Genomic DNA, 18,384 nt, shown 5'->3' with positions numbered 1-18,384 from the left:
AATTGGTTCACTTTGTCCATCAGGTTCATCAGTATCAAGTGCTGAAAGCTCTAACTCGATATCCCTATCAGGTTTAGTATCTGTTGCATCTTCTGTATAATCACTCTGTAGTTAAGAAAAATACTGATTTTATACTTGTGGAACCTGGGGCTTCCCTTTTAAATTAAAATAAAAAACCCCAATAATCAGCCAGATACGGTGGCTCACACCTATAATCCTAGCACTTTGGGAAGGTGAGGCAAGCAGATCACTTGAGGTCAGGAGTTCAAGACCAGCAACATGGTGAAACCCTGTCTCTACAAAAAATAGAAAAATTAGCTGGGCATGGTGGTGGGTGCCTGTAATCCCAGCTACTCGGGAGGCAGGAGAATCACTTGAACCTGAGAGCCAGAGGCTGCAGTGAACCGAGATTGTGCCACTACACTCCAGGCAATAGTACAAGATTCCATCTCCAAAAAAAAAAAAAAAAAATCCAATGATCTAGTTAAAGAATTATTTAAGAAATCTAGGACTACAATTTTATTTCTATTATGAGTTTTAAAAGCAATCGATCATCCATCAGAGATATAGGCACACCAAAATACACTCAGTAATGGTATAACCAAGATGCAGCAGCAGAAAACAAATACATTAAGCATGAAGCCGAAAGATTCAGTTTCTTTACCTCTCCATTTCTTAGTTCAATTTCCTTGCTTAAAAGGTTTAAGGTAAGGTGACGGCCTTCATCCAGGGAATTCCACTTCTGTTGCATGGCCAAAGCATTGGCCTCTCTCTGAAGAAGTAATGAGTTGCTCTTGGCCTATACGAGGAGGAAAGAAAAGTAAAGTCAGCTTCCAACCATAGCTTTCAACTGGCATTCTATTTTTTTAAAAATTCATGGCTAAGTTACAGAGTCTACCTGTTGAAGTTCAAGGCTCAAAAGGTCCCCAGTACTGGAATGCTTTCTATGACCAGATAAATCAGTAACAATGAATCTGTCCCTTTAAAGAGAAATATGTTTACTGTAATAAAAGTTAAGTCAATGAAGCAACAAAAGCAGTAATAACCATATGTTTTATGTGACAGATCAACCCTGAAAACTTCAGTCATTCCAAATTTAAATGCAAATATTTTTCAGAAATTTGTTACATAGCCCAGACAAGCAAAGCACATTTCATGAACTGGGGTAGGATGTGTACTCTTAAGATACATACAAGTCTGAGAATGGCGAATCCTATATAATTAAGAAAAACGTTACCTTTCAATATAGTGTGCTGATGATGTGGCCTCATTGCCATATGAACTCCACCTTGAATCAACAGCATTGACATAAGGGACATAATCTACAGACATGTAGAATAAAACAATGGTCAAAAAAGTGACAAATTAGTGTACTGATATGAATGTATACTTCTCAAAATAGATCTGTACTTTATCCCACTAGCCATATGATGCTGGTTAAACCACCTATTTCTGAGTTTCCCATGGTTGTTAAATGGAGGGAAATGTTTTCCATCTCACAAGCTAGGGATTAAAAAGCATAGTGCTTAGGACAGGCACAGTGGCTGACACCTGTAATTTCAGCACTTTGGGAGGCTGAGGCAGGTGGATCACATGAGGCCAGGAGTTCCAGACCAGCCTGGCCAACATGGTGAAACTAAAATACAAAATACTCTCTACTAAAAATACAAAAATTAGCCAGGCGTGGTGGTGCACGTCTGTAATCCCAGCTACTTTAGAGTTGAGGCAGGAGAATCACTTGAACCCAGGACACAGGTTGCAGTGAGCCGAGATCGCACCACTGCACTCCAGTCTGGGCAACAGAGTGAGACTCTGTCTCAATTTAAAAAAAAAAAAAAAAAAAAAAAAAGAAGCATAGTGCTTAGAACATATCAGGCTAGGTATTATCTAAATGGATTACCTGATACACTGATGGGCTTAGTCGCACTTCCTTGGGAAGCAGTGGCCTGGACAGGATCTGTGGTATGGTAACCTGTACGGGAAGATCTGGAAATTGCACCCCATTTTGAGATGATGGGTCCATCACTAAAGGGAATTATTGGATCTTCTTCTTTTGTCCTTCTCTGAGTTTCAAATAAATGTACTCTTCTCTTAACATCGCCACTGTCCAGGTCCTGTGTAAACCAAAGAAAATCAATAAAAGGACTGTTAGGTATTACTTCAGCTAGTAAATATACGCTATCAAAAGACATGTAACTAGGTTTTTTGGTTAATTTAAAACTAGCTCTAGACTCAATGATAATCCAACAAACTACCATTAAACCACCAATGTTCAAATAATCTAAACATTAAATACAATTTATTTCAGACTTACCTAAATATAACCCTGCTGCTACTAATGAGTTATAAGGTAACAATATGAATGAATGAATAGAAAACATTCATTCTACAACGTGAGTGAACATGCATCATCTCTCACCTCCAACCCCTGCAACCCCAGCAAAATCATACCATTAACACAGCATTTGAATTAGCAATTACATCTTTGGGCTCTGACTCAATGGCATTTATACAGGAGCCTATGGTGCCACAAGACCAGGGAGAATAATGGGAAAGATGATCTTCTTCAAATTTTGTACCACTCACACTCTCTGAGAACTGGTTAAAAAAAAATAAATAAATAAAGCCAATTAGTAAGAAGCTTAAATTTACAAGCTTGTAACTAATATAAAGGAACTATTATAGAATTCAGAGGACTTCATAGCAAACAATTACACTCTTTCAATAACTAATATAAAAAACTGTAATAAGCAACAAATGGTATTTTTACAATAGAAAATGGCATGCTTTCCCTTTTCACTTTGTCCTTTAAGTGCTCATATGGAACATTTGACTAATACTATCAAAACCAATTAACAAACATTTATAGTATGCTACTAACATGGTATGGGGCGCTCCAAGAAAAAAAAAAAGTAAGAGAAAACAAATACATAGATACACATAGAGGTCACAGTCCATATCCTAAAGAAGTTGATAATTTTCTTTTTTCTTTTGAGACAGGGTCTCATTCCTACCGCCCAGGCTAACGTGCAGTGGGGTGATCCCAGCTCACTGCAGCCTCGACTTCCCAGGCTCAAGTGATTTTCCCAGCTCAGCTTCCCAAGTAGCTGGGACTATAGGCATGCGCCACTATGCCCAGACAATTTTTTGTATTTTTAATAGAGATGAAGTTTTGCCATATTGCCTAGGCTGGTATTAAACTCCTGGGCTCAAGCAATCCACCCACCTCGATCTTCCAAAGTGCTGGGATTATAGGCATGAGCCACTACACCAAGCTGAGTTTATAATTTTCTTGAGAAAAAGAATGACATGTGCAAATAAGGGAATATAACTGATAAATTATGCAGTATCAAATAACAAAAGGAATTCAGAGAAGGCTCTGGAGCTAAAGGGGAAATGAATAAATTTTAAAGGGACTGTGAATAAGGAATACTTATAGGACCAGAATACTAAAGTTATAAGAATCATTACATCTAGTTTACTAATTATTCAGATAAAAAAAACTCAAGGCCAAAAAAGTTAAATAACTTTTCTCAAGTCAAACTCAGCAGATCTGGGTCTCAGGGAAATACTCACTTCCTGAAGCATACATTGTATACCAAAAAAGAAAACAGAAGTGGCAACTAGCAAGCAAGTGGCAACTCTGTCACTCTGTTGTCAACATATTTACCTGCTTTGAAGAAGTCTAAGTTTGACAAGACCAATTTGGATCTAGTTTAAAATTTCAATGCTTTATTGAAATATTTATGGGTTAAAAAATACAATGCCTAGGATTACCTCAAAACAATTCAGTGGGAAGAGGGGGTACAAATAAGACAGTACTGACTGAGTTGATAACTATGGAACCTGGGTGTTGGGTACATGGAGTTTATCATATTATTCTCTCTATACTTGTATATGTTTGAAATTTTTTATAATGAAAATATTTTTAAAATTTTAATATCAGAACTTCTAGGGGTGGGGAATAAACCAGAAAAAACTTAAAAAAGAAATTAATGGTTTACTCTAAATATAACAGTACTGAAAACACCAGATTAAATTAAAATCATCCTGGTACAACAACTTATCTTGTAATGCCAAGAACAATAATTAACAGTGATGTAAAGAACATAAATAATACTGTAGGTATTTCTGCATCTCTTATGAAGTAGTGAAGAAGTATCTCAGACAGCACAGGATTCAAACCCCAGCTATTTACAGCTGAAAGATCTTGGGCAAATTACTTCTGTAAGTAAGATTCCTACCCTGTAAAATATAGAAAATACCTGCCCCCTAAGGTTTTTGTGAGAATTAAATAAAATAGCTTTATGCAAATGCTTAGTACAGTGTTGGCATGAGTAGGTGCTCAATAAATGATAGATATAAATCACACTATTAATAAAAAACCATAAAATAATTATACTACTGGAAAGATTTTGAATTCCTGGTAAAGGACTATGCCTTAACAGTCTTCAGAGTCTCATAACACCTAGCCGTCATGCATATATATTCAGTGTTTATTGAACTAAACTCAACTGCACACCAAAGTACTGCAAAATAGCCAACATAGCTATTCGTGGCTTGAATGCGTAATTTGAAGTCAGCTGTTTGACCTATCCCTGCAACATTAAGTAATTAAAACCTTTCTTACATCCGCACGGAAGTCTACACTGAATAGAGGAGAAGGTGGTGTTGGTGACTGTGTTGCCACAGGAAGAGTCGAAGAGACAAGAGGTGCTTTCTGAGTGTGGTACTGGGCCCACTGATCTGGCTTTCTTCTTATCTGCTCCTCGCAACTGGTCTTCAAATGACCACAAGGTTCCTAATGGGGGATAAAAGAAACAATCTTAATCATCTAGGGAGTGGTGAATAAGTTTAACTGTGTGAAAATGATGTAAACAGTTTATGATATTGTTGGGATAAAAAAATACAGCAGGGAAAGTCACCCTAGTCTGTTCTCCATACACTTAAAAAAAAAAGGTTAATATTTATTCAACTGATGTTAAAAGCAGAATCTGAGCATTCACTTTTCTTGTTTAGGAAAGTCATTTGTATGTATGTGGTGATACTGAAAAAAGGCCCTAATCTTGTATTTTTAAGATTTTTCTACTTTCCCAACAATTACCTATCCGAACACAACATTTATTGAGCATTAACATGTATGAGGCCCAGTTCTAAGAGGTTTTTCTGATTTAATTCTCACAACAGCCTTATGAGGTAGGTACTGCTATTATTTCCATCAAACGAATGAAAGAACTGAGGCATAGTGAGGTCAAGTAACTTCCTTAAGTCACACAATTATTAAGTGGAGGAGCCAGGATATATACCTGGGTGGTTTGACTCCAGACACTGGGCTCTTAATGACTACATTATGGTACCATCTTCACTTACCCTTGGTAAAGGCACAGTTGTCCTTGGCTCACTTGGTGGCTGACAAGCCACCGAATAATATCCATCTAATGAGTTATATCTTTCCCGCAAAGATGTCTGATAGACAGATGAGTGCATCACATCCATTGGAGGTAAAGAATTGCTTCTAATAATATCATCTCGTTGGTACATAGGTGGGCGCCAGATGCGCCTGCTGTCATACACAGGAGCATACATTCCAGAAGGTACTGGAGGAACTGGTCCATACGGCTGCGGAGGAGGAGGTTGGTAAGGAGAAGAATTCATTCGATCTCGAGGGGAAAATGTACTGTAATGATCGGCATATGGCATGGAAGCAGGTGGGAGGGAGGACTCTGGAACATTACTGGACCTCACAAAGCGAGGAACACAGGGAGCCACACCAGCTGGTACCGTTGGAGGTGGTGGATAGTATCCTTGAAAATTGGAAAGAGGAATATTTAATGTAATCTTAGTACAATCCAACATTTTATAATGGCTTAAATCTAAGGCAGCCCTTAATGCAGGAAAATATAATATGCTTTGAACCTTACCTTACCCTGCTTTATAAAGCTTTATACCTGGCTTTTTCTTTTATTTTTTAGTAGAGACAGGGTCTTGCTATGATGCAAGCCCAGGCTGGTCTCAAACTCCTGGGCTCAAGCAACTCTCCTGGGCCTCCCAAAGTGCTGGGATTACAGGTGTGAGCTACCACACCTGACCAGAAGCTACATATTTTCAAGATACCACTATATGAAAATCATTAACATTCAATACTTTGCTAAAGTGCTCCTTAAAACACATGATAGAACTATTAACAGATGGCTGGTAAATATCCTTCCAGGGCATCTGTTGCCACTGGTTTTGGATTAAATAGTTACATCATTGATTTTTATTAACCTTTTTGGGAGCAGACGTTAAAGACCTCTTTCAAAATCTATGTGAGTTGTTCACTCGCTTTCCAAAATTGTACATAAGCATACATAAATAAAACATTTTTTTACATCATTTCAAGGGACTTACAGAAAATCCCCTAAAGTTCATTCCTGACCCTATATTTGATTTGTAGGAATAACAACCTTAAAGCTGTTAGTATTTAGAAGCACAGATCCTTGGGGAAGGAAAATAACTTATGAGTCATATGGTCAAAAGGATTAATTTTTTAAATGTAGACATTCTAGAACTATTCACTCATTTATCTAAGGGAAACAATGTTTCTTTTTTTCTTAGAATCATCTAAAATTACTCACCTGTCTGTGGGTACTGTGGGACTTCAAAGGGTATCTGAGTCCTTGGATCTTGAAAATACTGAATGTTTTCAGAATGCGGAGGATATACTGGTACTCTAGTTAGAAATGGGCTGGATTTTTGAGGCACAGAATTCAGCTCTGTTCCAACATTAGAGGGCCCAGCTGAGGTAGCTGCTACATTACTTACAGGAGTCTTGGGTGGAGAACCAATTTTACTGGAGAGAAAATTTAACAAAGGGCAAAGGATAAATCACTGTCTATGACTGTCCTCCTTAGTAGAAATTTTTAATAAAATTATATTCTGAAACCACTAACAGAAAACACTTCAGATATTGCCACACTGACAAATAAGGCAATGAATTTCACTGCCACCTTACACAGCTAATTTACATAATCATGGTAACAGATGTCATATTCCTGTGTAGGCCATAGGGAATAAAAACGATTCCCAGATATTAACGTGACTCATTAGTCACTATTTACCCTTTTTTTTTTTTTTTTTTTTTGAGACAGGGTGTCACTCTGTCACCCAGGCTGGAGTGCACTGGCACAATCACAATAACAGTTTACTGCAGCCTTGACCTCCGAGGCTTAAGCAATCCTCCCACCTCAGCCTCCCAAGCAGATGCGACTACAAGTGCATGCCACCACACTCGGCTAAGTTTTAATTTTTTTGTAGAGATGGGGTCTAGATTTGTTGTTCAGGAGGGTCTCAAACTTCTAGGCTCAGGCAATTCTCCCACCTCGGCCTCACAAAGTGCTGGGATTACAGGCATGAGCCACCATGCCCGGCCATTACTCATTCTTTAAGCAAACATTTTTCTCTACTGAAGGTTAAAAAAAAGAAAATTCTGTTCAACAAGTTCTCAACCAAAATAATATAGTCCATTAGTAGAACTTTTTGGGACAAAGAAAACAGACATGGTAAGAGAGGGTATTTTCTATGAGGAGTTAAATTAGCTGAACTATAAACTCCTTGAGGAAAGGCCACTTTTGTTTATTTTGATAACTCCTATATCCCCAGCACCTAAAACAGTTCCTGGAACAGAGTAGGCACTTGGTAAATATTTGTCAGACAAATAAAACAGTTCCTGGCATGCAGTAGGTACTCAGTAAACACCTGCTGGGTGAATGAAATGGTAACTCATTAAATTGAGGCAAAACACACCAACCTTTTATTATTATTTTTTTTAACACAAAAGAATTTTCTTGGTTGAGTCACTAAGTAATCAGCTCGAAAGGATGTTACGGCTTTCTTAACTCCTTTTAAGAAGTCAAATTTTGGACGGGCACGGTGGCTCACGCCTGTAATTCCAGCACTCTGGGAGGCCGAGGCGGGCGGATCAACTGAGGTTGGGAATTCGTGAGCAGCCTGACCAACACGGAGACACCCCGTCTCTAATAAAAACACTAAACTAGCCTGGTGTGGTGGTGCATGCCTGTAATCCCAGCTACTTAGGAGGCAGAGGCAGGAGAATCGCTTGAACCCAGGAGGTGGAGGTTGTGGTGAGCCGAGATCGCGCCATTGCATTCCAGCCCAGGCAACAAGAGTGAAACTTCGTCACAAAAAAAAAAAAAAAAAAAAAAAAGTCAAATTTTGACAGAGCTTTAGATATGTGATGACTGCAGAACACGATCGTGTTAATTATGCAGGAACTCAATACACTGCATCTCAACCAGATTAGAGGGTTTTTTCTCAAATTAGAACAATCATTTTAAAGGTAGGGTACAGGCCGGGTGCGGTGGCTCACGCCTGTAATCCCAGCACTTTGGGAGGCCAAGACGGGCGCATTACGAGGTCAGGAGATGGAGACCATCCTGGCTAACACGGTGAAACCCCGTCTCTACTAAAAATACATAAAAAAAAATTAGCCGGGCATGGTGGCGGGTGCCTGTAGTCCCAGCTACAGGGGAGGCTAAGGCAGGAGAATGGTGTGAACCTGGGAAGTGGAGCTTGCAGTGAGTGGAGATTGCGCCACTGCACTCCAGCCTGGGCGACAGAGCAAAAAAAAAAAAAGTAGGGTATAAAGAAAAAGGTACATGGGCTGCCTTTAAGTTTATCACAGATTAGTCTAGGAGATGTTTACTTCTATGTGTAACTGTGTATTAAAATGTAAAAAATAACTAAGGAACTGTGGGTAATAATAGTAGGTACAAATATAAGGGTTTAGAGTATAAAGATACTTTAGGGCTGTGCTTATTCTTTACATAAGTAAAAGAGAGACAAGGAAAATGATTAGGATTTCCTTGAAACAATAATAATTAATATTTATAAAGTGGTTATTTCAGTCTATTCCAGGCACTATGCTTTACATAGATTATCTGGTCCCTCCATGTCAAAATATTATATACCTAAAATGTGGATTAGTACTTTGAAATGATAAACTCATAGACTTTTGTTGATAAACAAAAAGGCAACAAGATCCATGATAAGGTCAACATTTATCGCCTCATGAAATCATGCAAGCTATCTCAAAAATTGGAACGTATGGGAAAAGCTAATCTTCAGTTACATCCTAGTGAGAATTAGATCACTACCCTAGATGACTTTCAGGATTCTAGCCTCTCCACCATGGCAGCTTCTCTCATATCTTATTGATTTTGCCTGTGCTGTCTTCTCCATTCACAAGGCCCTTCCTTCCTTGCTATCCATACTTTTGGAAATAGCTCAGGTATCATCACTTCACCTCTAAGAAACCATCCACAATACCTCTCATAGAATTATAATTTTTCCTGTGTTCAATAACAACTGGAACAATTGTGTTCCAAAAAAAATTTAGATTTATTTTTTGAAAGTCTTTACCAGCTGGGTGCAATGACTCATGCCTCTAATCCCAGCCTTTTGGGAGGCCAAGGCAGGCGGATTACTTGCGGTCATGAGTTCTAGACCAGTCTGGCCAACATGGCGAAACCCGGTCTCTACTAAAAATACAAAAATTAGCCGGGCATGGTGGCGGGTGCCTGTAATCCCAGCTACTTGGGATGCTGAGGCAGAAGAATCGCTTGAACCTGGCAGGTGGAGGTTGCAGTGAGCCGAGATTGCACCACTGCACTCCACCTGGGTGACAGAGCGACTCCATCTCAAAAAAAAAAAAAAAAAAAAAAAAAAAAAAGTTTTACCCTAGTCTATCTTGTTAAAAAACTGAGATATAATTCATTCTTTTAGAATGTTCAATTCAGTAATTTTTAGCATATTCACAAGGTTGTCCAATTATCACCACTATCTAATTCAGGAACATTTTCATCATCCCCAAAAGAAACCTATACACATTAGCATTCACTCCCCATTCCTGCCCCAGCCCTAAACCCCTAGAAACCATTAATCTACTTCCTATCTCTATGAATTTGTCTATTCTGGACATTTAACATAAATGGAGCCATATAAATATGTGATCTTTTGTATCCGGCTTCTTTCATTTAGCACAATGTTTTAAAGGTTCATCCATATCGTAGCACATAATAGTACTTCATTCCTTTTTTATGGCCGAATAATATTCCATTGTACGGATAGAAAACAGTTTTACAACATTACCTTGCCAAAACTCTTCGAAAGCTTATTTCCTAAACATGTATACATAAGGTCTCCATAATCTGGCGCCAACCTATGTAATCTTATTTTATACCAGTCCCTAACATAAGCCTTCAGATCTAAAAGGCCGGTCTCCTCAATATTCCATATAATTACAGACAGATTTAATCCATGTTATGTTGTTCTTTTTTTCTGTAATTCCTCCTATTTCTCCCAGCAATATAACATTTTCCTGTCCTTTAATCCAGCTTCAGTATTGTTTCATATGTGTAAATGCTAGTATTACATAAATCCACAACTATATCATAAATCACTTAAAAGCAAAGGTACCTTATGTTTCATGTGCCAAAAACAGAGCTCCAAGATTGAGCGCATAAATAACATTTGTTAACTAGACAATGTTCTCGAATGTATCTTTTCTAAAATCTTGCCCAGGGAAGATTGTAAAAGTCCTTTTTTTTTGAGACGGAGTTTTGCTCTTGTTGCCCAGGCTGGAGCACAATGGTGTGATCTCGGCTCACTGCAACCTCTGCCTCCCGGGTTCAAGCCATTCTCCTGCCTCAGCCTTCCCAGGTAGCTGGGATTACAGGCATGCGCCACCACGTCCGGCTAATTTTGTATTTTTAGTAGAGAAGGGGTTTCTCCATGTTGGTCAGGCTGGTCTTGAACTCCCAACCTCAGGTGATCCGCCCACCAAGGCCTCCCAAAGTGTTGGGATTACAGGCCTGAGCCACCATGCCCTGCCTGTAAAAGTCCCTTAATAAACAATTTCTCCCATCATGTGGTGACTGCAGAAGTAGCAAATGTTACTGCTTATCTATCCATCATTGATTGCTATGTGCCTAGCAAAATGCTTTTTTTCTAGCAGGCATATAACAGATACTGATAGACTATTTATAGGCAGCAAAATCTGAACATAAACATAATTGATATTTTACTAAATCTTACTCAAGATTTTAGAGTTGGAAATAACTTTTCAGATCATCTGAAAATTTAAAAACTTTTTTCTAAAGGCACCAAAACCTTTTGACAAATGAAATCTTATGCTGACACTCAGTAACAATTAACGGTGATAATAATAATAAAGCAAATATTTACTGAGCGCTTACTATATGGCAGGCATTGTTCAAGGCATACTAAAGAATTCACTTAATCCTCACAACCAATATAGGAAGTTGACACCATTATAATTCTAGTTTTATGAATGAGTAAACTAAGGTAGACAATCAGATTAAGTAGCTGGCCTAAGATCAAACAGCTGGGAAACCATGAGCCAGAACTTGAGCCCCGAGATTGTGGTTCCAAAGAGTCCCCCCCTTTTTTTTTTTGAGATGGAGTCTCACTCTGTCACCCAGGCTGGAGTGCAGAGGTGTGATCTTGGCTCACTGCAAGCTCTGCCTCCCAGGTTCACACCATTCTCCTGCCTCAGCCTCCTGAGTAGCTGGGACTACAGGTGCCCGCCATCATGTCCGGCCAATTACTTTGTACTTTTAGTAGAGATAGTGTTTCATCGTGTTAGTCAGGATGGTCTCGATCTCCTGACCTCATGATCCACACACCTCAGCCTCCCAAAGTGCTGGGATTACAGGCGTGAGCCACCGCGCCCGGCCAAGAGTCCCCTCTTAAGTGCTACACTTCATTACAGAGTATACAGTGAAAGTGCTCTGACTGAAACAGAGCTAGAGGCTCAGCATTTTACCTGCTTAGGTTTCTGTTTAGTTCTTTTCTAGCATCTTTATGGAATCAACACTATAGTTCAAGAAAATAAGGTGTAAAAAAAAAAATTCTGGTCCAGTCTCTTTGGGAGAGTTGAGGAAAACAAAACTCAGAGTTAAAGTCACTTTCCAAGTTCACAGGGCTATTCAGTTGCAGAGCCAAAGTAGAACTCAAATTTTTTAGTATTTAGTGTTTCTTCTACATCAGGAAATATTCTGTGTAAAATTCTGATTAACTGGTATTCATCAGGAGAAATGAAAACACTCAGGCATTTCTAAAAGGAAAAAGAATTTCTAGTAATCATTTTTACCTAATACCTACTTTTCAGTTACAGAATCTGCAGAGGGCCCAGCAGCATTCTGACCATTAGTGCCAACTTTTCCCACTTTCTTCACGGTCTCCAGAGCTCTTAAGGTACTGTCAGTACTACGTGAGATTAGCTGGGAAACACTGTTTTCTGCATTTGAAATTCCGTTTGTACTTGGAACAATTTTCCCTGTTGTTTCAGTACTTCCTATGACAGAAATGACATTTCCGGCTGTGGTTGTGACAGTGTTGTTTACACCAACTTTATTTAGAAGAGGAAACGTTCTTACAGTGGCATTGATCTTTTTGTTCCTTAATCGATACCTGTTTCAAAAACAATCAACAGATTGGTGAATATTTCACTAAATCTTACTCAAGAAAAAAAATGGCAATGGGCAATGGGAAAAGATTGAAAAAGGAGGAAACAGTTTTGACAACAAGTTTCTTCAGCTAAATAATCAAATACAGTCTGTATCAAATTCTACTGCAACGGATGCCACATGAAAATATATATGCCATTCACGTATGTATATAATATACATGTAATTAATATAGCAAGCCGAGTATACATGTAATCTTTTTTCCCCCTCATGCCACTTTGTCCAAGCATGTATTAAAAAGAACCTTTTGAGGGAGTGGAAAGCAATCATTTGAAAATCTTGTATAACTAGAATATAAGGTATGTTATGTAAAAATGACAGAAACTGGCAACGAACTTGGTTGAGAACACAGAGTAAAGAGAAAAGGTATGCAAGAGCTGAAGCCATTCTCTGTTGTTACCAAACTGTAAAAGGATTATATAATTTTAAAAAATAATTTTAAAAACTCATTCTTAAACATTACACAAAATAGAAATTCTTTATTACATTTTCAGATTAGTTTATACCTAAAGTTAAAACATTTCTATTAGAGATTTTTCTGATACTAAGTTTTGAGTTTAAGGTGATCATTAGATATAATACTCTAATACACAAAAGGACTGGCAATTTGATTTTGGATTCCATTTAAGAAAATGTGTTTCCACTTATATACCAAAATTTCATTATAATGTAATCCTTAACAATGCTCCCTAACATATGTGTGTGTGTGTGTGTGTGTGTATATATATATATATATATATTTTATTTTGAGATGAAGTTCCACTCTTGTCACCCAGGTTAGAGTGCAATGGTGCAATCTCGGCTCACTGCAACCTCCGCCTCCTGGGTTCAAGCGATTCTCCTGTCTCAGCCTCCCAGCCTCCCAAGTAGCTGGGATTACAGGCGCCTGCCACCATGCCTGGTTAACTTCTGTATTTTTAGTAGAGATGGGATTTTGCCATGTTGGCCAGGCTGGTCTCGAAATCCTGACCTCAGGTGATCTGCCCACTTCTGCCTCCCAAAGTGCTGGGATTACAGGTGTGAGCCACCACGCCTTGCCCCTCCGACATTTTTAAAGTGGTGAAAAATTAAGTTCATGAACAGAAAGAAGGCTATACATATTTGGGGTCATAATTATATATGCCTAATCTGTTATTAATACTATATATAAACATATGGCAATTAAATATAAACAGTGTTAGTAATAAGCAATGCCTTCACAATAGTTTCCCTTTTAGTCCTATACCAAATAGCTTCATTATTCAATCCTTCTCTTCTCCTTCTCTTTAACATGTAAACATTGGCAGAGGAACATGATGCTCAATAAGAGACAAGTGCTCCTAGATTAGACTGGCTAAAAGTGAAGTAACAGAACATAAAAAAAACAGGTGATAGCCAGTTTACACAACCTTTTTTTTTTTTTTTTTTTTTTTTTGAGACGGAGTTTAGCTCTTGTCACCCAGGCTGGAGTACAATGGCATGATCTCAGCTCACTGCAACCTCTGCTTCCTGGGTTCAAGCAATTCTCCTGTGTCAGCCTCCAGAGTAGCTGTCATTACGGGCACATGCCTACCATCACACCTGGCTAATTTTTGTATTTTTAGTAGAGATGGGGTTTCATCATGTTGGCCAAGCTGTTCTCGAACTCCTGACCTCAAGTGATCTGCCCGCTTTGGCCTCCCAAAGTGCTGGAATTACAGGCATGAGCCACCGTGTCCAGCCAACATCATCTTACAGATAAGAGGAAAAGCAGTAATTACTTCTTTCAAGAAGGAAGGGCATGAGCAGACCTATATTTTAGGAAGGCAATCTGGTGGTCTGGAGGGGCCCAAAGATCCCTATGCCTTCCTTCACATGCTCTCTGAAACCTACTCTCATTATTCTTTTTCTCAGAGTTCTTATACAAAATATTGTGTCTCCTTGCTTTCCATCCTCAAAAAACAAAACTTGGCCGGGCATGGTGGCTCACACCTGTAATCCTAGCACTTTGGGAGACTGAGGCGAGTGGATTACCTGAGGTCAGGAGTTTGAGACCAGCCTGGCCAACATGGTGAAACCCTGTCTCTACTAAAAATACAAAAATTAGCCAGACATGGTGGCACAAACCTGTAATCCCAGCTACTCGGGAGGCTGAGGCAGAAGAATTGCTTGAGCCTGGGAGACAGAGGTTGCAGTGAGCCAAGATCGTGCCACTGCACTCCAGCCTGGTCAACAGAGCAAGACTGTCTCCAACAACAACAACAACAAAAAAACAGAGATAATCCACAAGGTTGCTCTAGAAAGCAAAAAATAAAGTTTTGACCATGAACCTCTCAAAAGAGAGTCAGGAGAAATAAAATCTTAACCAAGTGAGTGAGGTAAAGTAAGTGACAAGTAGTGATATACATTGGATTCTTAGTATTAGGGCAGCTAAAGGCTGTCTTTTTAGAGACAGGGTCTCACTATGCTGCCTAGACTGCCTTAAATCCTAAATTCAAGTGATCCTCCCAGCTCTGACTCCAGAGTAGCTGGGACTACAGATGTGCACCACCATGCCTAACTCTCCCTATTCTTTTTAAATCCCTTCTTACCCATCTTAGAATCCACTATCTACCATTAATTCCTCCCTTGTAAATAATTTTTAACTCCCTTGATCCACTCCCTCTGCATAACTCACTTGGTAAAAGCTCAATCCAATTCTTTACTTATTTTGTGCCTGCTCCCAACCAGCTAAATGTTGGAGAAAAATCGTGCAATCATAATCCCTTCAAAATTATAAATAAGCAATTCATTAATACCCTTCTTTACTAAGTTCATTTTCCCATCTCCAACAGCCTTTTCCCCTCTACTTTCAACCACCCCTCCTACAGTTAGATGATACCGTCTCCCACTTAACCATGAAAACAGATGAAAGCAGAGGAGAATTACTTATCTTTCCACTACTAATTTCAGTAACCTTCCTGCACCTGTAGCCACATTCCTCTTAAAGATAAGGGGCAATGAGTTCCTGTTCCTGACTAAAGCCAGTGTCACCACCTGTGGCCTAGGTCTCAAGTCCATCTGCCTCCCTCTAAGACTTCACTTAGGTAATTATCTTTTTTTCTCTTGGACACCTTCTTCGACTATCTGTTCAAATGTTGTATCTTCTAAGAGTCTTTCTTAGACTATCCTATTTAAGAGATCTCCCCTTTCTCAATCATTCTTTTCCTCCTTTGTGTGTTTTTTTATACTGCCTGTCATTACAAGATATGCTATATTTACTTATTTCATGTCTGTCTTCTTACTAAAACGTAAGCCCCCAGAGGACAAGAATTTTGCCTTTCTTGCATCTATCTTTAGCACATAATACACTGCCTCATAACATCCTAAGTGCCCAATTATTGTTATTTTAAAGGTAGGGTCTCCATAACCCAGGCAGGAGTGAGTCACCATACCCAGACAATTTTTTTTTTTTTTGGTAGTAGAGACAAGGTCTTGCTATGTTGCCCAGGCTGGTCACAAACTCCTGAGCTCAAGTGATCTTCTTGCCTCAGCCTTTCAAAGTGTTGGAATTACAGGCATGAGCCACCTCACCCAGCCCCCAGTTATTATTTGTTGCATGAATATAGAATAAGCTTCAAACTTCATATGGCCAAGAGAACCACTGATTTTCTGCCCTGATGCATTTCCCATTTCAGTAAAAAAGACCACTCAGTTATGCAGGTTCCATACCTTGGGGTCATCCTTGATTCCCCTCTTTTCTTTATAGTCCACATTCAATTGGTCCATGTTGTCAGCTCTACTTCCAAAATATATCCTAAGTATGACTACTTTTCATCATTTCCATTGCTATAGTCCTACCCGAGCTACCAAACTACCACCTGTGGACCACTGTGGAAGTTTAACTTGTGTCCATCCATGCAGACACCAGAGTGATATGTCTAAGACAAAATAAAAATCTCATTCCATTTAAAAAAAAAACTCTGAAATGACTTCCTATTGCAACCAGAATAAAATCCAAATTGTTTGCCACGGCCAAAATTGCTTATTTACATGTTTACTATTCCTCTTTTTCCATTAGAAACATCTTGAATAGTACCTAGTATATAATAATCTTTTATAACTTTTTGTGTTTTTTGAGACAAAGTCTCACTCTGTCATCCAGGTTGGAGTGCAGTGGTGCAACCTCGGCTCACTGCAACCTCTACCTCCCAGGTTCACACGATTCTCGTGCCTCAGCCTTCCCAGTAGCTGGGATTACAGGCGTGCACCACCATGCCTGGCTAATTTTTGTACTTTTAGTAGAGACAGGGTTTCCCCCATGCTGGCCAGGCTAGTCTCAAACTTCTGACCTCCAGTGATCCACCAGCCTTGGCCTCCCGAAGTGCTGGGATTACAGGCATGAGCCACCACTCCTGGTCACTATTTGTTGAGTTGGTTGATCCCTCGCTTTTGACACTCTTCAGAATGTAGCAATTCTTAGGATCATAACCCCAACATTCTAGTTCGAAAACATATCCACATATTTACATAATATTTATTCTACATATTTTATGTTTACATATAATAAATACATATTTTAAAAAGGGATTATTGGGCATGCACATTTTGTTTCGTTAGAGGCGTGTATAATAGAGAAAGAAAGTATAGATAAAATTAATGTATTTAAGTTGAACAAACATTTGCTGAGTTTCTGGTGTTATGTGAACCAAGACAAACAGCCTATCCTCGAAAAGCTCAGAGTGGGGTAGCAACATGTATTTTTTAAACTGAAAGGACAGTCACATCACCTACTTCTCTAATCCTTCGTATTATCCCTGTTTGTTTAAACAGCAACAGAGTGTGTGAAGCTGGCTGGAAATAAGAACTGTATATTATTTGCTCCTCCACATAAAGATACTAAGTTTATGTATCAGGTATTTTCTAGATGCAGGAAATATAAAGATGAATAACCTTTGCCAGGCGCCATGGCTTATGCCTGTAATCCTAGCACTTTGGGAGGCTGAGGTGGGCAGATTGTTTGAGCTCAGGAGTTCGAGACCAGCCTGGGCAATATGGTGAATCTCCACCTCTACAAAAAATACAAAAAAAATTTAGCCAGACATGGTGGCCTGTGTCTGTGGTCCTAGCTACTCGAGAGGTTGAGGTGGGACAATCACCTGAGACAGGGAGGCAGAGGTTGCAGTGAGCCACTGCACTACAGAGTGAGGTCCTGTCTCCAAAAAAAAAAGATTAATAACCCATGAGATAAATGAAGTCCAGTGAAAACACACATGTAAAAAAACAATTATAAATTTATTTATTTATTTATTTATTTTTTTGAGACAGAATCTTGCTCTGTCGTCCACGCCGCAGTGCAATGGCGCGATCTCGGCTCACTGCAACCTCTGCTTCCCTGGTTCAAGCCATTCTCCTGCCTCAGTCTCCTGAGTAGCTGGGATTACAGGTGTGTGCCACCACACCCAGCTAATCATACCATAATTTTTAAACTACTATGTATGTAGTGCTATGGCAGCACGGTGAAGGATGCAATTAATGCTGCCTAGGGAAGTCTGAGGGAAGGTAATATCTGAGTATGATTAGAAATAGCTCTCCAGATAAAAAAGAGAGAGAAAATAATACAATGTGGAGTAAACAATATAGACAAGTGAGAAGAAGAGTAAAAAAAATTTATATAGTAATCAACAGTGATTGATTGAATATACCTTAAAAACCAAGCATACAAACGGCAGAGTAGGGTTAGAGTATAAAATCAGGATGAGATTCTGTGATGTACTGAAGAACTAATTAAGAATTTAAAGGGCCGGGCGCGGTGGCTCAAGCCTGTAATCCCAGCACTTTGGGAGGCCGAGACGGGCGGATCACGAGGTCAGGAGATCGAGACCATCCTGGCTAACAC

General features: G+C 39.1%; 1 protein-coding gene across 1 annotated transcript in view; it reads right to left on the bottom strand.

Annotated features, from left to right (window-relative positions):
- Positions 1-457: 457 nt before the first annotated feature.
- The window catches only part of RC3H2 (ring finger and CCCH-type domains 2), a 52,943-nt gene continuing 35,016 nt past the window's right edge, over positions 458-18,384 (bottom strand). Inside the window, exons 10-18 of the mRNA XM_017874803.1 lie at positions 12,184-12,492; positions 6,618-6,832; positions 5,371-5,804; positions 4,631-4,801; positions 2,452-2,598; positions 1,901-2,114; positions 1,238-1,322; positions 899-980; positions 458-799 (exon numbers count right to left, since the gene is read on the bottom strand). Of these exons, the coding sequence (XP_017730292.1) occupies positions 587-799; positions 899-980; positions 1,238-1,322; positions 1,901-2,114; positions 2,452-2,598; positions 4,631-4,801; positions 5,371-5,804; positions 6,618-6,832; positions 12,184-12,492 (1,870 nt within the window). The 3' untranslated portion in view covers positions 458-586. The remainder of the gene's footprint in view (positions 800-898; positions 981-1,237; positions 1,323-1,900; positions 2,115-2,451; positions 2,599-4,630; positions 4,802-5,370; positions 5,805-6,617; positions 6,833-12,183; positions 12,493-18,384) is intronic.

Source organism: Rhinopithecus bieti, unplaced genomic scaffold, assembly GCF_001698545.2.
Source record: "Rhinopithecus bieti isolate Rb0 unplaced genomic scaffold, ASM169854v2 scaffold_7967, whole genome shotgun sequence".
NCBI classification, from domain to species: domain Eukaryota; kingdom Metazoa; phylum Chordata; class Mammalia; order Primates; family Cercopithecidae; genus Rhinopithecus; species Rhinopithecus bieti.
This window is presented reverse-complemented; position numbering and strand designations above follow the sequence as displayed.